The following is a 23637-nucleotide window of genomic DNA, read 5'->3' as shown; positions in this document are numbered from 1 at the left end:
ACGTATGTATGTATGTATGTATGTATGTATGTATGTATGTATGTATGTATGTATGTATGTATGTATGTATGTATGTATGTATGTATGTATGTATGCTTGCAGCCGCCTACGTTTAAGCGCCCCGCCACGGTGGTCTAGTGGTTATGACGCTCGACTGCTGACCCGAAGGTCGCGGGATCGAATCCCGGCCGCGGCGGCTGCATTTTCGATGGAGGCTAAAATGTCTGAGGCCCGTGTACTTAAAAGTGCACGTTAAAGAACCCCAGGTGGTCGAAATTTCCGGAGCCCTCCGCTACGGCGTCTCTCGTAATCATATCGTGGTTTTGGGACGTTAAACCCCAGATATCATTATTACGTTTAAGCGCTCTCGTGCTGGTGTCCTTAACTTGGCATCTACCAAAATCGGCATATCAGGGCACGAGTATATGACAAACACAACACGATTCGCAGGTCATGGCAAACATAATGTGCATATCCTGTCGTGTACGTGTTGAAACCTGTTCCACCAGTAACACGTGACACATACCCGCATACCACGGCCTGTGGTATGCGGGTTTGTGCCACAGGTGATTCACAATTTATACCAGGAACAGCGGGAATTAATGCGATAGTTTTAAAAAGCCCGGGTCGCAGAAAATCTTGTGCCGACGTCGGTGGCGTTGTCGATGAGCTAGAAATCCCAATGGGAGCAAAGAATCGTTCGAGCCCGAATCGAACCCAGGCATTCTGCATGACAGTCAAATATTCTACCACAGAGCCACGCCGGTGCTTCAGCTGCTTTGGAAAAAGCCCTAGAGAAGCATCATGTCGAGACAACTCCAATTGTGGTCTCAGTGGTGGCTATCCGCTTTTATAGCAATGTGAAAAGCATTACATATGTACTCCTGCGACTCACCAAGGTATAGTCAAACGTTGCTCGAATATGGCGAGAACCGCTACTTATAATGTGATTATCGCACCGCAGCGTGCACTTCGTTGCGAAGAAAGTAACGTCTTCGCTGTAATGTGAATGACAACGCTGCGTCAGACCACGAGCTACCCTTTACACGCTAGTATAATCAACGTGCCTGGCAAGCCCACGGCATCCGCAAACCCAGCACTGCCTGCAATGTTTATATTGTTTTGATACATTTATTTCTATACAATGACTGGTCTTACGTGACAGAGATCCAGATGGACAGTTCTCTCCTTGAGTCTGCAGAGAAATGCTTGAGCAATTAACTCTGTTAGGCTTATGAATCACTTAAGACGACCCTTCAAGTGGATTCTGCGTGTATTTATAATAACACGAAAGAAAGTGTTTTATGCCGGGGTCCACCAAGATTTTCATGACGTATTTCCGTCACGGAAATACGGGATTGTCACGGATTCGGGTGGTTGCGAACGATGGGTTCGGACAGCACTCATGTTAACGGCACAAGACATTTATTAAACACACGCACAGCACTCTAGGATATGAAAATGTGTGAAACAAATACCAGTGACAGCAAAAGTTTCGTCGACAGGAGTCGACCCCATGACCTCTCGGTCCGCGACGATGGCTCGCGGGCGTTTAGCCCACTGACCTACCGCCAAACACATGACGCATGCTACATGAACGTGCATTTTATCTTTCACACTTTCCTCTCACAGTGCTCTTGCATGGATGGATGGAAGGATGGATGCTATGAGCGTCCCCTTTGTAACGGGGTGGTGACATGTGTGCCACCAGACTCGAAAAAATCACAGCATATCCACGGGGTGAATGATGATGAGTGGGGCGAAGCTACGGAGGGAATCATCTGTAAACCGTGAAACTCTTCCGTGAAATGCGCCCAGTACATAATATAAAGAGTGTGAAACATCGTGTATATATTAAACATCAAACTTTTATTGTACTGTTGGTTTACGTGGTCCCTTCATTATCACTTGTGATCGGTGAAATGCAAGGAAGAAGTCCGCTCCCGACCGAAAGAGCGCCAAGAGCGACCGCATTCCCCGCTCGCCCTGTGCGAATTAAAGGCAAGGCTAGAGGGAAGACAGGACGCGCGTTCCACGACGCGAGGTCGGTAGCATGCCCAACGAAAGCCAACGGAACGCGATCGTGCAAGTGCTCCGGCTTCGCATCGCCTCATGGTTCCATTTAGCGTCCCAAAACCAAATATATTGCTCAAGGTGTGCCTTGCGTTTTTCGTAGAAATAATTTCTTTATCATGTACATTAAGACGAAAAGTTGAAAGCTCACTAGAGTGTATCGCCCGCAAAGTATGTCTTTTAGTGTGATTTAACTCTCGTACGGCAGGGTCCTCGCGCCGTTGCCGGTCCACCTCGCCCGTTGACGATCGGGCGAGGTGGCTACATACAACAACTACTACTACACTTTAAGAAAAACATCTGGCGTTCTTTCGTTCTGCTTTTACAAAACATCTGGCGTCTTTCGTTGGTTTATTTCATCAATCAACGGCGTTTTGAACAAAATTTTTATTGTTTAATCACGCACAGGAGAAATCTCACCAGGCACTACCTTGGAGGTAAACAATGGCTGCTAATGGGAATGAGAGACAGAAGAAGTCGGCTTTTAGCTAACACTTACACTTCTACTTCTACTAACGTTTCCTACTGGAACATGCCAATGGCTGCTAATGGGGAATGTGAGACAGAAGAATTCGGCTTTTAGTTAACGCGCACGCTGCGAATTTTTTATTGTTCAACAACGCACAGGAGAAATCTCCCACCGGCACCACCTTGGAGGTCAAAGCGTAAGACTTGTTACGCACTACTACGATGACGACGGCTACGAGAAACGAACGGGTGCCGCCTTAAGGAGCTTCGCCCCTAAAACAACACAAAAGAACACGCCGTTGCTGCGACCGTCCCATCCAGCGCCTTTCCAATAGAAGTGTGATTTCGTTTAACACACTGCGAGGTGGTGGCTTTCGCCCAAGCCTCGCTCATAGTATCCATCCATATCGACAAAGATGTTTGATCCCTCCGTCATAGGAATCGGAATAACACGAAAGTAAAGCGTGCTCTTACAGAAGTAACTGAATGTTTACTGTACATTGATATAAGAGAGTTTGCACAATTTATATTGATGTCTGGCAGCTATAGCACCGTTTAACATGGATGCACCCGCTTTGACGATTGGTGGTACATCTCCATCCCGACGACTAACGTCCATGTTAAATGATTACACAAAACTTTGTGGTAGCTGTAGCTGTTAACGGTGAAAGCGTAATCAGAGAACGAGGTGTCGCATATTGGACGCAGAACTTGCTCGCCATGCCGCGGCATGTTAAAATGTGATTGAACACCACGGCCGGACTAGAGAGAAACGCAAAGTGCGTCGTGCCGACCCCCGGCCGCGATTTTTCTGGGTGCGAGCGCGTGAGCGAGGAACGCGGTGTAACAGCCAGGTGAGGCAGGCGCGCGTCGGAGAGCTATTTTTGGTTTGGATTAGCGTGATGCTGTGAGAGAGGCCGACGCTATTACGACGCTTGGGCTAAGATCGCCACCTCGCGGTGTGTTAAAGCATTGACAAAGTTGAACTTCTATTGAAAACGCGCCGAATGGGACGGACGTGTAACGAGTTGCAGGTGTTAATTGCGGAGGCTACAGTAATGACGAATTACTTTACCGCTCCCAGAGGGGCAACACCACCCAGCCGATCGAGAGAGAGAGAGAGAGAGAGAGAGAGAAAAAAAAACTTTTATTTTCGAAACCCAAGTCCGGGTCTGGGCTCTAGGGTGAGGCTGTACTGACCTCCCCTAAGATGGTTAGTATGTGGTTAAGGAGAGTTGCCCACGAGGAGGTGGTTTCGCCCAGATTCGCAAGAGTGGTAGATATAAAAGACGCGTTTGTAAAGCCTCTAGAGTCTGTGACGGTGGCGCAGTGGATAGAGTGCCCGGCATCTGTTGTTGCAGACCGAGCGGTCGTGGGTTCGATGCCCGTTGAAGGAACTTTTTTTCTTTGCCATCTGATCGTGTAAATTTTTTCGACGTCATTTCCGTGACGGAAATACGTCAGTGAAATCTTGGTGGACCCCGGCATAAAACACTTTCATGTTAAAATAGATCTCCGACGCTCGCCTGGCTGTCGCACCGCGTTCCCCGCTCGCCCTGTGAGAATTAACAGCCAGGATAGAGGGGAGACATAACGCGCGTAGCGTTTCTTTTCGCGTTTCACGACGCTTTGAAGGAGTGCATATCGAGTATCAGTGTTTATTTTGTGCTTGTTGATGCCATATTTGCGCGGGATTCACCATATGCAGTGTCCACGTATATGTTTGGAACTTCAGCTACCGCAAGGGTTAAATCATGATCATGGGCGTTAGTCGTCGGTACGGAGATGTGCCACTAGGCGCCGGCGTGAGTGCGTCCACATCAGGCAGTGCTACATCTGCCAAACAACAATAAACAAACTCTGATATACCAATGTACTAAAGCAATCAACTACTGTGACGACACGTTTCACTTTCGTGTTATACCGATTCCTATGACAGAGGGATCAACCATCTTTTTTTCTGTACCCAGCGGTCGCAAACGTTTCAATCGCACAGTTTGTGCTTCAGACTTCAGAATAAAGGATTTGGAGGGGGCTTAAATATATGCGTTCGGGAGATGTTTATTTCAAGGTTGCCCGATACTCTAGTTGTATATGGAACCTTAAGCGTTTTGATAACCGGGGCCAGCACGCGGGCCCAGCAGGACCGTGTATGTTACTAGCACCATAATGTGCTCGGCGCCGTTCGCACTGTCAAGGGTAGAAAAACTCGTGTCTTGCATGCGGCGGTTACTCGAATTTGTTTATTCAGTAATCTACCGTTCTCCCATCGTAGAGCACATGTTGCTCTGAATCGTTTCATTTTAGGTGCCGGAGCCATGCTGTCGCTTGACGTCACGCAGGCAAAACCATGTGTCGCATAGCCATGCATAGTATCGTATAGCAAGGGCGTGGGAATGGGAAGTGAGGCGAGGAGGAGTGATGGGAGGATGAGGAGGGGAGAGGGTGTCACTGCATCTCAAATTAAGGTTTCCTTTCGCGCCACAGACGCCGAGCAGGCTGCACGTTTGAAACGCCAGTGCACGATTTCCCGCGACGCGCTCCTCACGTACCACGACATTACATTGCACTTCCGCCTCTCTCGCTCGCCTCACCTTCCCCCGACCGCACAAGGCCCTTTCCACAGCACCACCAACACCTGTGTTGCCAACTTTAGGCCCACATCTTACTCCCGCACGTCTGGCCCTCTTCCACCCCGGGACGTACTCGCCGGCCTGCCCTTATGTGGCTATTGCGGCAGCTCCATCGCCAATTGTGACCACACACTATACTCCTGCCCGGCACACTTGCCCCCTGCCTCTTGACGCCTGAGAAGTCCGCAGCAATGGGAGACTGCTTTGTCCAGCACCAAGACGGATCTCCAACTTCGGCTAGTGACTTGGACGGAGGACGTCGCGGCTAGGCACGGCCTGGACCCCACAACCGGCAGCCTGAAAGCCGCCCACGACGCTGCTTTTTAATTGAAAAAAAGTTTTAGCTATCGGCTTTTGCACAAATAAGCTTTTTCACCACCACCCCCTTTCACGTGAAGGTCAGCGTCACCGAAGGGCAGGCGAACAACTGCTCCGCACTTCCTATAGATCTCACGTTGAGTTCAACTGCATGATTTCTTTTATGACGCGAGCAACGAGTGAAACTCTTGGTTCTCTTCAAAGCGCTTCCGGTGGACCACTTAACTTCCGGTTTTCCAAATATTCAGAAAATGTGAGAGGAATAACCCTAGTACGATAGTGATTGTTCTGTTTCAAGTTAGGAGTTATATTGCATACATACGACATTAGATCATGAGTTTACTTAAGGGCCGATTAACTCTCGGGATAATTAATGAAAATGAATTGCCCGCGTTCACTAAAAGCGCGGTCGCTTTTCTTGTGAGCACCCATGGGATCGCTGCTGCACCTGGTGGCGCAGGTCTCAACCACGCGCTGCTTTCTACATGGCCTCTGAGATCCGTTTTAGCAGTGGGATGGAACACAGTTAACCCAATGAACACACCATGGCACATGAACGTCGAGTTGCGAGTGCCACTACTTGACACCTAAGTCAAGGATTAGTCACCTCCAGGTTTTTTTTCTATACTCGTTTCCAACCTAAGAAAAAATGTCAGCTCCGCCCCCAGCCATCGCTGTCCCTCCCACAGATAATTTGCATAAATACTTCACCCAATAGCGCTTACCCATTTTCGTGACGTTAAGCGCTTCTCGAGTGTTCCAGATAGCTGACTTTCCCATAAAAAGCCATGATTGTGTCGCTGGATTTTAGGTCATAAACTCGAACGTCCCGGTAAATTTCGCCAAGGACTCTAACATCGCTGCTGAACCATGCGAAAAGTTTATGTAGCGACTACGTTTTGCCCGTTTGAGGGGTTGTTCGAAATGCTGACGAGCGTTACAAAGAAGAGGCCCTGACGCCCGAAAACAGCCTTTGTTCGGGAAGGCCACAATCTTCACTTACGTATCCCTTAAGGCTTAGACAGCTCCCAAAGGAGATTTCGAGCCCGTATGCTCCGCTGGTCGCTCACCTTGACAGAGTGGAATGGAGTTTATTTCAGTATGTCGTATAGTGATGCTTTCTTGTTGTAAGAAGCTGTTATTGGCCGCGTTGGTGTAAAAAAAAAATCAGAAGTGTAGCATTTATGCTGCAGTCTGTGGTGAACCTATGTATAAATATATAATAAAGTAGCAGTATGTTCTGAAATGGTGGGAGCTCGTTTGCGTGATGTGTATGTGGAGGCGGTGAACTTTTTCAGCACCTACGTGTCTTTAGTGATCGTCACCCTCTTGTTAAGAAAGTCGAGTGACAAATGCTTTTTATCGTCATCATCATAATAATCAGCCCGACTACGCCCACTGCAGGGTAAAGGCCCGCTCCCATGTTCAGCCAATCTACACGGTCCTGTGCTCGCAGCGGCCACGTTGCACCCGCGAACTTCTTAATCTCATCTGGCCACCTAACTTTCTGTCTCCCCCACGGTCACTTACCTCCTGTTGGAGTATAGTCTGTTACTCTTAATGACCAGAGGTTATCTTGCCTTCTAGCTATATGACCTGCTCATGCCCATTTCTTCTTCTTGGTTTCGACTAAGATGTCCTTAACACCCGTTTGTTCCCTGACTAATTCTGCTCTCCTCTTGTCTCTTTAAGGTTACACCTATAATTTTCCAAACAATGAATTTAATCCAATTCAATTAAAACATTTAGTTGATAGCACCGCCCCGTATGTCTCACCTGTTCATCCATGTCCTCTTTTCGCGACGCGTTTTCGAGCGTCACAGTTGTCGATTGTTTATCGAACAGCCACGCGAGCCATCCCTCTCGGACACAAATGGCCGTGAGAGATTAATTGGTGCATGTGAAATGAAGTGACTCAGACAGTGCGACACAGACAGAGCATAAAAAATGTATTTCAAGAACACACCGGGTCCATATAGTAATAACCTCTGTGTATGTACATATATAGTCCACCTGACTGGTTTGACACTAATTCGTGATATGTCGGAACCGAAGCAGCACGAAGAAAACATTTTCATTGACAGTTTATAAGCTGGCGTCAAGTAAAATGAATATAGGTTACAGAGAAAACGAGTGCACCGGATTGTGTGACAGGGTGAGACAACGAAGCACAATAAATTAGGCGTAACGAGGCTGCGTCCACACAACAACACAAGCGCGTAATAACGCTTAACGAAATCGAAACTTTATCACAGCCGCCATTGCTAACGCCTTAAGAAGTGCTTTCTGAAAATTTCGTACAACTAAATGCTTAACCAAGCCTGCCTATAAGGCTTGTGCGCACGGCTGCAAGTTTAGTGATGCGGTTGCACTGTGCAGAGATAGCAGCGACAATCTGAATAGGATATTTTCACACTGACCATCCTTCCCTTGCTGAAGTTACCTCTTGCGGAACAGGGGTTTACCTAAAACATGGCGGGTACCTAAAACTTGTCGACCGTGACCTGTTTTTCGGCTTCCCGCACTCTACCTTTCTCATTCTCCTGTGCTGCGCTCCGCCATTTTGATAAGGTATCGGTAAGAGCTGGGCGTAGCCTCCGGGATTAGCTCCGGCAACGCGCGCTACTGCAGCTGATCTCGGAGGCCACGAGGTGGGAGGGTCGGTGTCAACAGCAATGCTATTCTGGACATTGTCAAATTCCGCCATGTTGTCAAATTCCGCCATTGAGCAATACTCATTGGGCCCGAGGGCTGCTATGACCCGTCTGATTCGCTTTAAATTCCGCCATTACAAAATTTAACAATATGGCGGAAACTGACAGTGTCCACAATTGCACTCCCGAGCGAAAGCATCCGAGATCAAGAGGCAATTCGCCATTTTTCCTATAGCGAAAGGGCGCGTGCCCCGTGGCATCGTGAAAAAAGGCGGATTGGGAATGCGGTGATCGCAGCACCCAAATGCACAGCCTTCGAGATTCGCGGCTCTTACTCATATATGAAGCCATAGCTGCGATGCTAGTTGGGATGTAACCTATAAGTTCTTGCCTTCCGTAAGGTGATTATAGTTTAGTGAATACCTGGACAGAGGGAATGTAGATTGTGACTATTAACGGCTGCATATTGTGACGTTTTCTTGAACCACAACGAGTTATAAATGTTCTTGGGTGCGTGTGCTGTAAGTTTTCTGGCAAAAATGGAAAGAGGCATAATAAAGAAATCTATCACGCGCTAATTGCTGTTGCACTGAACGCTTTCGTAGAATCAGACAGGTCCAATGGAGCCGTTACCATTAAAATGCTCCAGCTGACGTCACAAACGGAGAGGGGCGCCTTCTGCAATGCCCACGTCGTCGGTGTCCTGGTAATGCCAATACTGAAGCAAATTTACAAACAGAATAAAGGCTCGTTCTTATTGGTCAACGGATTCGCTAATAATATGCTCGGCGTCGCGATTGGCCGAAATTTCGTCCTGAGAAGAGTTCTAGCACAAAAGAGTTCGTGTGAATAAGTGCCGTGGACCTTGTGTTGACAACCTCTAGAATAAGGAAATGCACAAAAAAAGCAGTTTTCACCCCCATATACGTAACATCAGTTCAACGGGCTGAACACACTGTTTTGCAGGTTCATATCAGTAAAAACTGAGTCTATGTAGATAGAAGGAACCCCCATTGCTCCTACCCAACCTTTTCTTGAGCACAAATAATTTTGAGAGTGTTATTAAATAAAATACTTGCAGCCGGCGCATCGTAATCAAACAACAAAATTTAAAAGGAGAAAAAAAAATGACGGCGTGATCACATGACAAAGTACAGTATCGATAAATGCTTCATGACGTCAAAGAGAGAGCGCGGCGGAGCAGGAAGCTCGTTTACGCATGCGCTCTCGTCGGGCGCTTTAGTTTATAATTGGTCCTGCTGGCGACAATTGCACGCTGCCGGCCTCCGCCGCTTTTAACACACCGCACATACACGCACACACATACACATATGCACATCACAATGCCTCGTTCCTCCCGTGTTTAAAAAAAAAAAAGACAGTTGAGACTCCAGGGTTGGGTGTGAAGAGAGCATAACCTCGACGCGTTTCAAGGTCACAGAGTCCTTCTAAGCATATTGTCTGTTGTACAAAAATTGCTGCATGTAAACAAGAGAGAAGTCCAAGGGAAGAACGGAATGGAGAATTAAGGTTTCAAGTGAAAAAAAGTAATCGAAATAGTAATCCCATTGCAGCCTAAGTTTCGTCAAAGTTACTTGCTTCGTCAGGGTGCCCATTGCTTAATTGAGTCACCGAGAGAGGAATCCCACTGCAGCCCTAGTTTCGTCAAGCTGACTCGCTCCTTCAGGATAGCAACTGCTTCAAAAATTTAAAGAATTGATATCAACAGCGATGAGGTGAAATGCAAAAAAAAAGGCATTGTACGACATAATGCATCATCGATAAGATGTCATTGTCAATAAAGAGCTGATTTTTTCGTGTTTTAAATATTGAATTTATTGTCAATAACGAGTCTACTATTCTGTCTGGGTCATTTTAGATGCTTCTGCAGTAAGAGGCGGGACTCTAAAGAAGCAGAAAGGCAAGTGCTCGTAATTGTAATGCACCGAGCGCGTTGCCGTCTTCACGAAAGTAGGACTTTGGAAATTTCGAAAGGTAAAGCGTAGTGCTTGCAAGTATATTTGTGATAATAGTTTGCGAACGAATGTTGGTTGCTTAGGCTTACCGGACAGACTTATCTGTTTGTACACTTAAAGACAAATAATTTGATACAAGAACAGGCAAATAAGGCCACCAGGAACATCAGAAGCCACAAGTACGAAAGTTAGGCGAATCCGCAATACTGCCTATAATTTATATAGGCACTGTAGCTGCACGACTGAAGCGGCAGGATTTATTCTATTGTGCTAAGCAGAAATCATGCTTTGAAGGACTCTTGGAACGAGAAAATGAAAGCATGACATGTAGAACGATCGCGTCACTTTTTCTCTATGGAACCGGATGAAGTCATTTAACGAGACTTCATCCATGGCCTCATGAGTCATTTAGCTGAATGAAACCATCGAAGTACAATATGTTGCTTTAAGTCTTTCAGCTCAACACCCATACAGTTGGTTGTAGCACTTGACTGAGTAACTCTTGCGCAGCCATTGTCATTGACATCAACCACTGCGTAACCACTGCACAACCACTGAAATTTGGTTCCGTTGCTCGAATAATCTGATATGCTTTTCCCGTTCAATTTTAGTTTTATTTCGATTTATTTGCTAGTTTTGACTAGGATCACATGCTCGACTAGGTATGCCCACCAAAATAGTTAGGACTCGTGAAACAAAAGTTGTTTCGATGGTAATAACCAAACTTGGAATGTGATATGTGAAGCAAAGAGCCTTAGTAATGCTCTCATACTATATAAGCCTGCTTGTCAAGTTGATATGGTAGATAACGCACCATGAAATAATCTCGCACGTCATCTGTTTGATATGACTTAGATGAGTAAATATATTCAGTGAACTCTGAGTAGCCGCTGCTAAAAGTTTTGACGTAGCTATTCAAGGTCTCACATGAGCCTTCAGAGATTTAAAACTGCTAGGAACCCTTAAAGCAAAAGCTGCACTTAAAAATGTCTCATCAATCACTCCATGTTGTTTTAGATATGCTGTAAAGCGAACGAGTGAATTACATTTTTCATGCATTGTTAACGAAATCTCAACACCCGCAGATCTAAGTCAATGTTTGTATCTTCAAAAGTGAAGCGAACGATTAGAAAACGTTTAGATATGTCAACCATGTTTGCTTTATATATGAAGGCTTTCGAGAAAGAAAAGCTAATCTCAAAGATCACCTCGTGACATGTTATCAGTGACCGGCTATTCGGAATGTCTCGAGTTTTTTGATAAAAGCATATTTCCGGATTATAATAAACAGGCTCAACTTCACTTGCCATATTTACGTACGTAAACCTTAACATACTTTCAGAAGGAAATGTACATGAGACTGCAGAATATTAAGTGTTTAAAATAAGCAGTAAGAGATAAGTTTTTACGAAAGTTACCACATCGCTTTCACTAGAGAGAAACGTGCGTTTTTGTTTTTTGAAACATCTTTTTTTCTGCGTAACGAAACTGCACGCATCAATATTTATGCCCAAAGGGAGACTAGATCCACTTGCAGATATACGCAAATGCAGCTTCGTGGGAAAATATTTCTTGAACAGAATTTTTTTTCATAGCGTTTATAAATACTTTTAACCAGAGATCATCGGCTTTGTACTTTCAATCAGCAACTAACGCGCTGCTTTTACGAATGTCTGAGTAAATTGAGTACTTAGCAGAGTGACTAGGTTCAACTGTCTGCACCAGTCAAAAAACATACAAAGAAAGAATCGATATGCTGGCAATGAGAGACCACCAATACGGCCAAGTAGCACTCGCCTGGTGCTACGACACAACCTCGATAAAAGAAAATCTTCACAAAATGAGAAAATGCGTGTGATATGATAATTCTTGAAATAACAGCTGGATAGGCATCTCTTTGTCAGACAGCTTAAAAGGGAATGTTTTGAACGGTAACAACAAATCCTCAGCATCTGATATGACTATTATCAAAGGAGGAACAAAACACACTTTTACACTCGCCTAAAGGTAGACGAGATTAACTCTGGCAATAGGCGAACTTTTCACGCACCCACAAGTACACCAGATACCAGATATGTATCATAGATAACACTGGTGCGATCAACAAAAAATCGAGTCACACACAGCATGAGCGTCACGGCTCACAGTTCACAACAGAGTGTACACCCATCTATCGTGACATTATCTCAAAGAACCGATATGATCCGGAAGTCCCAGTAGTGCCATTTCTAAATTAGGACATCACACGCACAAGGACGCATACGTTTAAACCACCGGTTATAATCTTGCTGCTTCCGACATTCGAAGGGATAGAGGAGGCGATGTGCACACACTTTCCGTGAAAATGCGATGCTTCAGTGTGAAATGCGATACGGACTTCCACCTATATAGACTTTCACAGCTACAAACGAACACGATTGCATGCCATATTCCTGACAATGCTGTCTGTAATAAGGCTTCCTCGCCCCCGTCGCTTAACGTATGCGTTTACGCGGCAAGTTGAAAGTTTTCTTCATAAATGTGACGTCGAAGAGTCATTCGTGAGATAAAGAGGCTGGTCAGGAATGAAGGCTGGCTGGCAAGACTTCACGAGTCTGGTGCAATGCGGGTGCGTTGGAACCCGTCGTTTGTCGATCACAGTGAATAAATTGCTACCCTGCTTGGTATTCTGTACCTTTAATTTAACTGCGGCAAACCACTGTGCGCATGACGTGTTTGACTCTGAGGGGTTCGGTTCTTTTAAGCAAGCTGTGTCCTGGACCGTGGCCTCCGCGATTAGCTCCGGCAGCGCGCGCTGCCGGAGCAAATCGCGGAGGCCACGCCAGGACAGCTCTGCTTCCGCGAAGCGCCACTAATGTTACCGGTGGATTATAGACATTGCACACATTTACTTTTGCACGAGGAAGCTACGCACATGTCACTTCAAACAGACCTGTCAAGGTAACACCGGTAAGGTTCCTTGTAAATAACAAAGAAAAAGTACACCATCAAGAAACATAGGTGGGTCCTGGCGCATCCGCACTTCTGAACAAGTTCAAGACCAATGTGCTAGCCTCTCGGGATAAGACAATCGATATGTTGTAAGGAGTTCTAGCAGTGCACTTCCCAATCCGTCCCTGCATCCGAAACGCTGATATTCAGATAACGTCATAGTAAACTTTACATTGACCGTCAGACGCTGACGTCACTGTCGTCGCAAGAGTATAAGAACAAATGCGAGAACCACAGCGGGAAAGCCTGCCCGCCAACCTTCCGTCCAGCTTCTAATTTATCTCTAGCTCGCCGCGAGATATGTCGACAAAACAAAGAGGTTGATAAAAAGACACCTCGAAACTGTACACAGTATAGAAGAGAGGGTCGTTTTTTGACTAGATGCCTCGAGATATGCTGAGTGAGATATGACTTGCTCCTATCATCTCGTCCAATCCTATCACACTACCCTGATGCGCTGTACAGGACCGCTACGAGTACAAAGCTGCGATACCGGTGCCGTCAGGGAGGACTGGTGCCAAGGCTTGTTATCTCCGGGATGTGGACAATGAAGGCAGTGCTCACGATTTTTTTTTCTTTACAAAGCCAGGTCGCTAGTTATCTGTACAGGTTATCAGCCGAGCTGATGGCATCACAATGACTCCTTCTTCGAAACGGTGCGCCACTTTGCATGGTACGGTCCCGGTAGGCAACGAAATGATCTGAACGGTCGTTTGGGACTTGGACTGCACTCGACTCGGATGATGTTCAGGTATCAATGCCAAGTTTCCTGCAGTGCTTGCTCCACACCACCACAACGTATGCCATATAAACCGAAACGTAACAACCCACTCAACAAACAAAGTGCGGCTCATACTTTTGGAATGCTGCGTGACCACAGGCAACAAGTATGAAAATGCAGGCTCCAAACTCGGCCCACTTATAGAACAGAAAACATCTCGATAACTTCTAATAGGAGAAATAAAGAAAAAAATGTTCAAGAAATGGAATGCAAAGCAAACAACAACAATAAAACGACAAACCGGTCGGTGCATCTCCACCAGTAGATGATAGTGACTAAGCAAAACTGGTGAGTCGGTCACATGCTGGCGGCGAGTCGAAACGTCACCGTACCTGAGCACCGCACTAACCAATGGACCTTAGGGACACTGAACGTGGTGCGCTCGGTAGCCTAGACAGATCGCACCGACTGCTCTTTCTTGTCTATTGCTGAACAGCCACCAACAATTTAGCCATCGTGGCCCGAAGTTTACACACTGAGTTCATCAAGACGATTAGACTTAGTCCCCGAAAACAGGCTGGCAAAAAAAAGGAAAATAACGTTTCTATCGGGTCGTTTGTACACAAGATGGTCATGCTGGATACCAGGCTTCTATCTCTGTGGCAAGCTTCTGTCGAGTCATTTGTACACAAGATGGTCATCCTAGATGCCAGGCTTTACCTCTGTGACAACAATGTTTGCTGCCTTTGCTGCTGGCCAAACTTAGTTCTGCTGAAGGAGCAGCTGTTCAAGTTCGTCGGCGGACCGTAGAAGGAAGGCGGCCGATTCCCGGTATCCCGCGATGAGCTGCTTTACGGCGTTCACCTCTGCCGGGTTGAGCGAATACTTCAACGCCACTGCCGGCCTGCTGTCCACGCCATTGCCGACGCATTTCTTGACGCTCAGGTCTGTCGGACTGTTGTTGTTGTTGCTACCGCTACAAGACGACGAAGAGACGCTCGTCCCGCCAAGGCTACCGGGGTGCCTGTGGTGCACATGGTAGTGGTGGCCGTTGGCGGCTGACGTCACAGTCGCCGTGAGCCCGACGCCGTTGGTGGCCGAGACGTTGTTGTTGAAGCACTTGTGGTGGTGGTGACTGTGCGGGGTGTGCGGGCTCGGCGCCCCCGTGACCACACCGTTCATGAAGCTGTTCACCGGCGAGGACGACGAAGAGGATGACGTCACCGTGCCGGGAGACGTGAGGATGCCGTTCGACGTCACCGAAGGGTTTGCCGAGGTCGCCACGGCGAAGTGCTGGTGGAACTGCTGCTGCTGCTGATGGTGGTGGTGCATGTGGAAGGGGCACACGGCGGTCACGTCCACGCCCGAGGTTGTCACTGCACTGCTAACCGCAGCGGTCAAGGCGGTGGGCCCGCCAGCGGTGACTGAAGACAGGCTCGTGGGCAGCAAACCGTTTGTGGCCGAAGCGTTGCTGCTGACGATGGGGGCTGTCAACCGGCTGATGAGTTGGCTGCTCACGTTGTTGGTCATCGAGGCAGCGCTACTGTTCACCGAGAGAGACGCCGGCACGCCGAGCACGGTGCTGGTGCCATTGGGTCCGCCCACGCCGACGGTCACGTGGTAGCCGGGGGTCGTGGAACGGCCCGGGATGTCCAGCTCCATCTGCGGAAAGGAAGAAGAAAGGACACGTGGAAGTTAGCAGCGTGTTCATTTGAGCTCGTTAGAACATCTTGTGAAGCAGCGGAATATTGAAAAGCGCGAATATATTCTGCGGTTCTTTTCTGGGTCCTGCGTTCGCGCCATAGGCGTGCTTGTTCGTTGCGCTTGTCCTGTCCTGTGTATGTTCTTCTATGTCCCGTACCGAATCTGCGCTCTGCAGTTTAGCATTATGAGCCAACTAGCCCAGCAACATATTCTCTTAAGGTGCTCAGGGTTCTCCATTAGAGGGGGCCAAGCTTCACCCGCACCGCAACCCCCTCCCCTCCTTCCCGCCGTTGGTCGAGTCTGAAAGAAGCTCCGAAATAGATGCAAAAATGAAAATGAAGCCATGACGTGCTTCTCCGAACGGCCTGCCACTGGTCGCCGGGTTTTCGGAAATAAAGCTGGGAAGTAATAAGTTCTGTGAATGCAACATCTGGCGTACTCGGCCGCCATTATCGTCAAAAAAACATGCATGCCCATACCCTGCACATTAAATAATGGCGTGACAGGTCCTACTGAGTAAAAGAATGAGGCGGAATCGACGCCCTCCCTTGAGTTTTGATATTTCTGTATGTTTCACGTCTGCAAATAAAGAATTGAAGAATTGAATTGAAGATGATGAGGGGCGGGGCGGGGGTCTCCCCCCCCCCCCGCATGTGTGTGCACGCCTATGGTTCACGCTCTTCGATAATCTGCTGTTTGACAAGCATACGTAACATCACCGCTAGCTCTGTGTCAAGCGTCGAACTGTGGGCCAAACCAGCGCCTCGTTGGCTGAACAAAACTGCTTGTTACTGCAGTTGAAATATTAAACGCAGAATGCAGAGGTATCAAGCCTTGCCGACACCAGCTCTAGTCGCGGAAATCGCGTAGAACGGTTTTAGCTGTCAGGAACAGCGCGTTCTCCCCAGGGACAATTGTGCCAGCGAGAAACTACCACATACTCCAGCTTCCACCTCGTTACGTTCTTAGGGTTGGGCAAGCCTACTGCGTCACTAACCTCGTTTTGGTGCTTGCGTCCCTTCGCAAGAAGTCTCCCAGGCTTGCAAGTACAAGTTCAGAACGGCTAAATGCAAGGAACGGTAACGAGCATCGCAACCTAACTTCGGTATGGATAACTACGACCCTCTACAGCTTACTCAAATTGCTTGAGATCTATAGCATGGAAAAAGATGAAGAAATTAAGGTCTAGTTTTCTTGAAGACTCAATGGAGCCCAATACGAGACGTGAGAAAAAGGAAGACCCTATCATTGTGCCTATGAAAAAATTCGGAGTCTGACAGTGGCACTAGCACTGGTAGGCGTTCGTGAGCCGTGGTGTATTCCTTGGGGTTGTGTGTTGTCGCGCTGCCGAAGCGAATCTCAGAGGCCACGTTGAAAGAAGCGCGTGGTTGAGATCTGCTCCGCCAGATGCCGCAACGATCCCAGCTGCCTCACGATTTTTATATTAAACCCAATCAATTAATTTTTATTAATTATTCTGACAGTCAACTGGCTCTTAAGTGTGGTTGTGCTCCGATATCATATTTATCCAACTTGAACCAAAACAACCGATTTATATTTTTTAGAAGACTGTTCCTGAGTGTTCGGGAAACCGGAAGTACTTTGCTCGACCGGAAGTATTTGGAAGAGAAACAGGAGCAGTGCTCGTGCCACTATAAAATACGACTGTACACTTGAATGAAAGTTGAAGTTGCTTACGAATCCGCCTTTTTCACGATGCCACGGCGCATGCGCCCTTCCTCTAGCGGAAAAATCGCGAAGCGCCTCTTGATCTCGGAGGCTTTGCTTCTGGCAATACCAGTTGTCCCGGCCCCTACCAAAATCCTACCAAAACGATAGAGGGCAGCACGGGAGCACCTTAACCACTAGACCACCGCGGCGGAGTAGCACGGGAAAATGTAAAAGGCAGATTGTAGCGGCCTCATGGGGAACATTGTACTCGAATGTATGCTTGGTGTAGGGATAATAGTTCTCATATTTTATGGCGTAAAGAGCGTGGCACCAGAGGCCAGACAGAGAAGAGACTCGATTTCAAGGAAAAAGAGGAAAACCCACCGGCAACGGCTGCAACCCAAGCCTCATCCTTTTGGCGTTGTTGGTTTCGTTTTCGCATGCTGACGCCAGGATCTGCTCGGCAAGCGGTGACGTCAGGTGGGGGACCGCCGTGCGACCCTACACGCGGCGGAAGAGAAAGAAAAAAAAACAAGTTGGAGACGACCTTAATCCTTGACTTATGTGTCTGGAAGCGGCGCTGGCACGTCGGCGTTCGTGTTTGCTGGTGTATTCGTTGGGTTTGTGTTTCGTGGCGCTGAATATTCGAAAAACCGGAAGTAAGTGCACGTACGGAAGTGCTTGGAAGAGAAACAACAGCGTCACTAGGTGCTCGTGCCACTCAAAAAATCGTGCCACGTGAAACGTACAGATTCTTCAATGACGTCATTGTTGCGCAACTATTGTAGGCCTAACGGTATTTATTACTCTAGCGATTTCATTATTCTGCGCACCTGTAGGCTTCTGAGCATCGAATTAGCTACGACAGCGTCAGCGTACCCAACAGGAATGCAGGAGCGGATACCAAGGTAAATTCGAATTCTATACTTGAAGCTGTTTTATACTTATATGTCCAAGCAGAGTTGTAGGTATGTACAATTCTTCACTCAGCAAAGCATACAATGAAGCAATAAAAAAAAGACAAACTAGAGGACACTTGAGCATGGCCTTCAAGAGTAGAATGCGATAGCGTAATCGGCCCCCCTTCGCTTTGTTGTCTCATTCGCTTGCGAGGCTTCGCTTTTCAGTGGACAGCTCAACCGTGCCGAGAGGAGCGTCTGTGCGCGTCAGATCGGCCGCGCAGAGTTTACTATGCTACTCTATGTTGACCACTTGAAATTCTCCTACAGTGCATGCCTACCGAAGCGCAGTGGCAAAGTGCCCACTACGTCATAATTCATCGCACTGCGAATCAACGAAGCACCCTGTGCTCATCCATAAGGCAATACGCGCACTTCGTTGATGTTGTCGCTGTTTTCGCTGATGATCATTAATTATAATATAGTAACTTGAGCGAGTTGGTACATCTTTATCATGCGTAAAGTGCAGCGCGCACGGGAAACGACGGACGAAAGAGTAGAAGCAAACAGGACTAGCGCTGACTCTCAACAGAAATTTTATTGGAAAGGAAAGCTGACTCTCAACTGAACTTTTATTGGAAAGGAAAGCTGACTCTCAACTGAAATTTTATTGGAAAGGAAGCACTGTTTCCTTTCCAATAAAATGTCAGTTGAGAATTAGCGCTAGTTCTGTTTGCTTCTACTTTTTCGTCCGTCGTTTCCTTTAAATCGCCACCCGTTGCGCGATTCACATGGTGTGACGCCTGGTACAATTCCACCCTTCTGCCACGGAATATTATGCGTCTTAACGGGGAACCCCTCGCAATGCATGACGCCTGTATCTGTATAAGGTTTTTTTCCGAAGTAGTTTCAAGCACTCGCGTGGCTCTGTGGTAAAACACCCGACTTCCACGTAGAAGGTCTGGGTTCGATTCCCACGCGCAGTGGACTTTTATTATTTGTTAATTTTTACCTGTTTCGATTTTTCGCTCACAACCAACGAGGCCGACGCCGAAATTTCTGCAACACGGGCTCTTTAACGCTGTCGCGTTAAAGCGAAGTGGTTCTGTTCTCAAAAAGAACGATAACTTGGTAAAATAACGAGTATTTTCAATAGTTCACGTAAACTTGTTCGTACACTCACGTCCCAGCCATTCAGGTCGCGGGTGCGCTTGGTTCGGCGGCAGGACTTGAGGTAGGTGCGGATGCGCTTCCGGGCGCGCTCGGCAAACTCCGGGAACTGTCGGCTGCACGAGTCGATGATGGCCTGGATCTTCTCCTTGGGCTGCCGGGAGATGGGCACCATGCGGTCCAGGTTCTCGTCGACGAACAGCCGCACGAACATCTGAGAAAGCAAATTATACCAGGCAGAACCAACTTAAGTTCGTTGTGGATGTGTACAGATGTGGGTCTACTGCAAAAGGGCACACTTTCGTGCAGTGCATGTCCGGATTTTTCTCTATTGCAAAAGCATACTCGTTAGATTTACATAAGACTACTAGTGGTTGACAGTTCTGACTCCTTTTGACAGAGTAGCGCTGCACACGAACCATGTTTCCACGTCCACTTGGAGTTAGCGGCCAGCAATATGAAAGGTGCTCATTCGAGTGTTCTCTCTAACAGCGGACCGTACTGTATACATGTGAGATCACCATTGAATTGAGCGATGCACTTAGAAGTTTTGCGGTTTCTGTGAGCGTGTCCCTCATAATCATGGGATAATCATGTTTTCTCAGTCGATGTATTGATCCTCCTCGCGGCCCTTTCCGAAAGCTTTCTGCACCTAACGTGTTTTTGCATTGCCTCCAGGATCGGTGGCACCCCACCTGGTTTTGCACTGTCTCCAGGATCGGAGGCATTGTAAGCTTTCTGCACTTCACCTCGTTTTGCACTGCTCCCTGATCTGCCCAACATTTGGTCAAGCGACGATGTGATGTGATGACGTCATCGTGCGATGTCACGTTATGTGATGTCATAATGTTTTCACGATGACGACACAAATGTTGGCGATGCGACGTCACGATGATGATGTCATATGGTGACGTCATGACATGATTTTTTTTGCATCACCTGTGTGTGTTGACGCCGACGGTCAATTTTCGCGAGTTTGATGAGGCATCTAAGGCTTTAGCCTTAACAGACACTCACGTTAAAGGCCTTTAGGCGCTCGGGGTCGTAAGAGCTGATGTCGAGCTTGTCCTGTTCATCATCGTCATCTTCCTCGTCTTCGTCCTTGGTGCCGGCCGACAGGTCGTCCGGCTCGGCGGTCGGAGGACTCTGCATAGGACAGTGGTGTACACGATCAGAACCTGACGACATTAAATCGAAGAAGTATCGGACTGACGTAATCAATATTGTCCGTTAACTGGTAAATCAAGCAACAACAAACGAGCGGGAACGAATAGAAAAGCGTCACGATTCGGCGGGTGTATTCTCAGCAAAGCTTTGACTTCGGCTAGTTGGTACGAAATTCTGGTGTAGTTGCGCTGAGCCAAAAGCACGAAGGACAAAGAAAACAGGACAAAGTTTACGCACATTCTTGTCCTGTTCTATTTGTCCTCATTCCTTGCGCTCAGCGTAACTACATTACAAGGGTATATCCTCGGCAGAATGGCGGAGATATGCTCCTGATAGAGGTACCGAATTAGCTCTATTGGTTGTCATAATAAAACCGGTGCGATCGCAAAGACTGTAGTACCGCCAAAACAAGAGATGGAGAGGGAAAGTCGGCTCTGTAGCATTAGTTTAGACGGCCACCGTTAGATGTGTACTGCCGATTTCGTTTTCTTTAGCAGATTATTCTGTCAACCAATCTATCAACCCATCGACCAAACACCCCACGAGTGCTCTTCGCCTTCGCATTGTTCAAAACAATTAACAGGGTAACTTCGGATAATATTATGGTAGTACAATAAACCACGAAAATCAGTCAATCAATTGGCTGAGAAGTGCTGGTCTCAGTTGAAAATTTTTACCAAGCTAATTTCCAAGAAAATTAGGCTGCCACTTGACTAATATTAGCCTCAATCAATCAATCAATCAATCAATCAATCAATCAATCAATCAATCAATCAATCAATCAATCAATCAATCAATCAATCAATCAATCAATCAATCAATCAATCAATCAATCAATCAATCACCTGTCCTCGGTCAGCAAAGCTGTGCTCGGCCGCCGTTGAGCCTCCGCTGACGGAGAATCCAGACCCTCCGGGTAGCGACGTCGTCGCCGTCGTCTTGGCGGTCATGTTGAGTGGCTGCTGGGTGTCCATGGGCTCGTCCGTGCAGGACCGCCGGCTAGCCGAGGTCGTCGGCGACCCGCCGGTCTTCGCGGACGAGCCGCCGGCGGTGTCCTCGGACGCAGGTCGCGGCGACGTGGTCGAGGCAGCGTCAGCCATGTGCGCGTCCGACGTCTCCTTGGAGTCTAGCAAGCCCGCGTCGGGACTCGCCTCTTCGTCGTCGTCGTAGTTGGGCGTCGCCTCATCGTCGCTCAGCTCGTCGCTGCCCAGCGTTGAGTCCTGCATTATGATCACCATCACCATCGGAATTAGTTTCTTGACTTATACGTTTCAAACTTAGAAAAATGGGTAGGTATAGGTACGCAGTATGGTTACAAGTGCTGAACCTTCTTCTTAAAAATAGATTCCGCATAAATTTCCTTACGATTCATTCACATAATGTTTCAATTTTGATCATTTACTTTTGTTCCTTTTAGTCCTTCGGTTGAATGCTGTTGTCATTAACTCCACTGTGGCCATTCCTCATCGTGGGGCCCCGCCTCGGTCGTGTAGTGGTTATGGCGCCCGACTGCTGACCCGAAGGTCGCGGGATCGAATCCCGGCCGCGGGGGCTGTATTTGCGATGGGGGCAAAAATGTTTGAGGCCCGTGTACTTAGATTTAGGTTCACGCTAAAGAACACCAGGTGGTCGAAATTTCCGGAGCCCTCCACTACGGCGTCCCTCATAATCATATCGTGCTTTTGGGACGTTAAACCCCCAGATATTAAACTATTATTATCATCGTGGGGATGAGCCAGGTACTGTGGCCACAGCAGCAACTTAAGAAGCAGGACTTTTTTACGGCCGGCTAATGTCGAAGTACCAGATACCTGACTCGAACGAAAATAATTTATATAGAAAAAGCCACCAGTGCCGACATTTGTGCTCAAGATTATATGAAAGAGCTGAAAAGACCACTCTAGCAGCGTAATCCTCGAAGGATTACTCTCAAGTTGTTTCCTTGATTTTAATGCTGCGAATACTATCAATTGATTTTACCATGCTTGAACTTCCTGTGCCTTAGCGCACTCTTATCTGAGTACCAATTTTTAAGATTTTCATAGCGACGGTCGTTTGGGCAGCTTCATGCCTGTTCAATTAAGTGATAGTGCTCTTATCAATACTGCTATTACAGTAACCAATGAAATGAACAGTTGATTAACAAAACAAGCCTCCAACAAATCGGTTCTGCGGAATCCCGCAAGGTGGCGTAATGGATATGAAGGGGAAATTGACAACCACAAAGGCGTGGGCCCTGGGTTCGATCCCCGGACCAGGACGAAATTTTCGGCAACTAAGATTCTTTCTTTCAAAGAAATCCCTACGGATTTCCTCGTGGCTTCGTGCTACAAACGGGTGGTTGTCACTCCCTTTTCATAAAACAGGCCTGAGTTGGGGGCAGGACACGACAATGCTAGACGTTATCCTACAACAGCGTCTTGGACGGCGGCCTGTAAGATGCATGTCAGAGAGCATTGTAAGAAAGAAAAACGAAAAAAAGACGCGAGATTTCGGGGGCCAACTGATGTGCCACTCCGGCGCCGACTAAAGAGCGAGAAGGGATTTAGAAAAGTGCGCGCGAAAGGACAACGACCGGCCGAGGAAACAGACTTCCGCGGAACAAAATATTCGCTTACGAATTCTCACTTTTTACGCGTCGACATTCATCGCTTGTTTCGCGCGCGAGAAGACCTCACCACTACCGCCACCATGTTTCTCGCTTCGTCGCGCGGCACCGGCTGGCGGAGGAGGCGGGGGAGATGTGGAAACAAGGGGGGGGGGGGGGGGGGGGGGGGCGAGGAGTCAGCTACGTAAACAAACAACAATACATTACCACGATAAAAGAAGCGAGCGAAGCAAATGACAAGGAGGAAATCAGGGAGAAGAAATAACAGCTCGCAAAGGAGTTGGAGGGCGTGGGGGAGCGCTATGGAACGACGTCCATAAGAGAGCGCCCGGAAAAATGGGCACCGCTTGTTTTCTTTCTCTTCCCCAACGCTCCCGTTTTCTCTCTCTCCTCGCGGGCTCGTCTGCCTCTTCTTTCCCTTTAGGCCCAGTCCTTCTCCTCCTTTCCCGTTTGTGCAGGGATGTCACCGAGCGGCCGAGGAAACATAGGGATAGCGAAGCAACGCGCGGATTCTGCTACAAGCGCGACCAAACACCAAAGTAGGCAGGAAATAGGAGAGGACAAAAAGATAGAGAGGGTGAAAG

The 23637-nt window shown here is 47.6% G+C and overlaps 1 protein-coding gene across 4 annotated transcripts in view; it reads right to left on the bottom strand.

Annotated features, from left to right (window-relative positions):
- Positions 1–7424: 7424 nt before the first annotated feature.
- Positions 7425–23637, bottom strand: part of LOC119407237 (nucleolar protein 4) — a 161432-nt gene continuing 145219 nt past the window's right edge. The window contains exons 5-9 of one of the 4 annotated variants that reach the window (XM_037674116.2): positions 21291–21665; positions 20296–20424; positions 19286–19492; positions 17594–17710; positions 7425–15496 (exon numbers count right to left, since the gene is read on the bottom strand). In XM_037674116.2, coding sequence (XP_037530044.1) covers positions 14597–15496; positions 17594–17710; positions 19286–19492; positions 20296–20424; positions 21291–21665 — 1728 coding nt within the window. In that variant the 3' untranslated portion in view covers positions 7425–14596. The remainder of the gene's footprint in view (positions 15497–17593; positions 17711–19285; positions 19493–20295; positions 20425–21290; positions 21666–23637) is intronic. The other 3 variants (XM_037674117.2, XM_049419650.1, XM_049419651.1) reach the window with 3 other exon arrangements.

Source organism: Rhipicephalus sanguineus, chromosome 10 (assembly GCF_013339695.2).
Source record: "Rhipicephalus sanguineus isolate Rsan-2018 chromosome 10, BIME_Rsan_1.4, whole genome shotgun sequence".
Classification (NCBI taxonomy): domain Eukaryota; kingdom Metazoa; phylum Arthropoda; class Arachnida; order Ixodida; family Ixodidae; genus Rhipicephalus; species Rhipicephalus sanguineus.
This window is presented reverse-complemented; position numbering and strand designations above follow the sequence as displayed.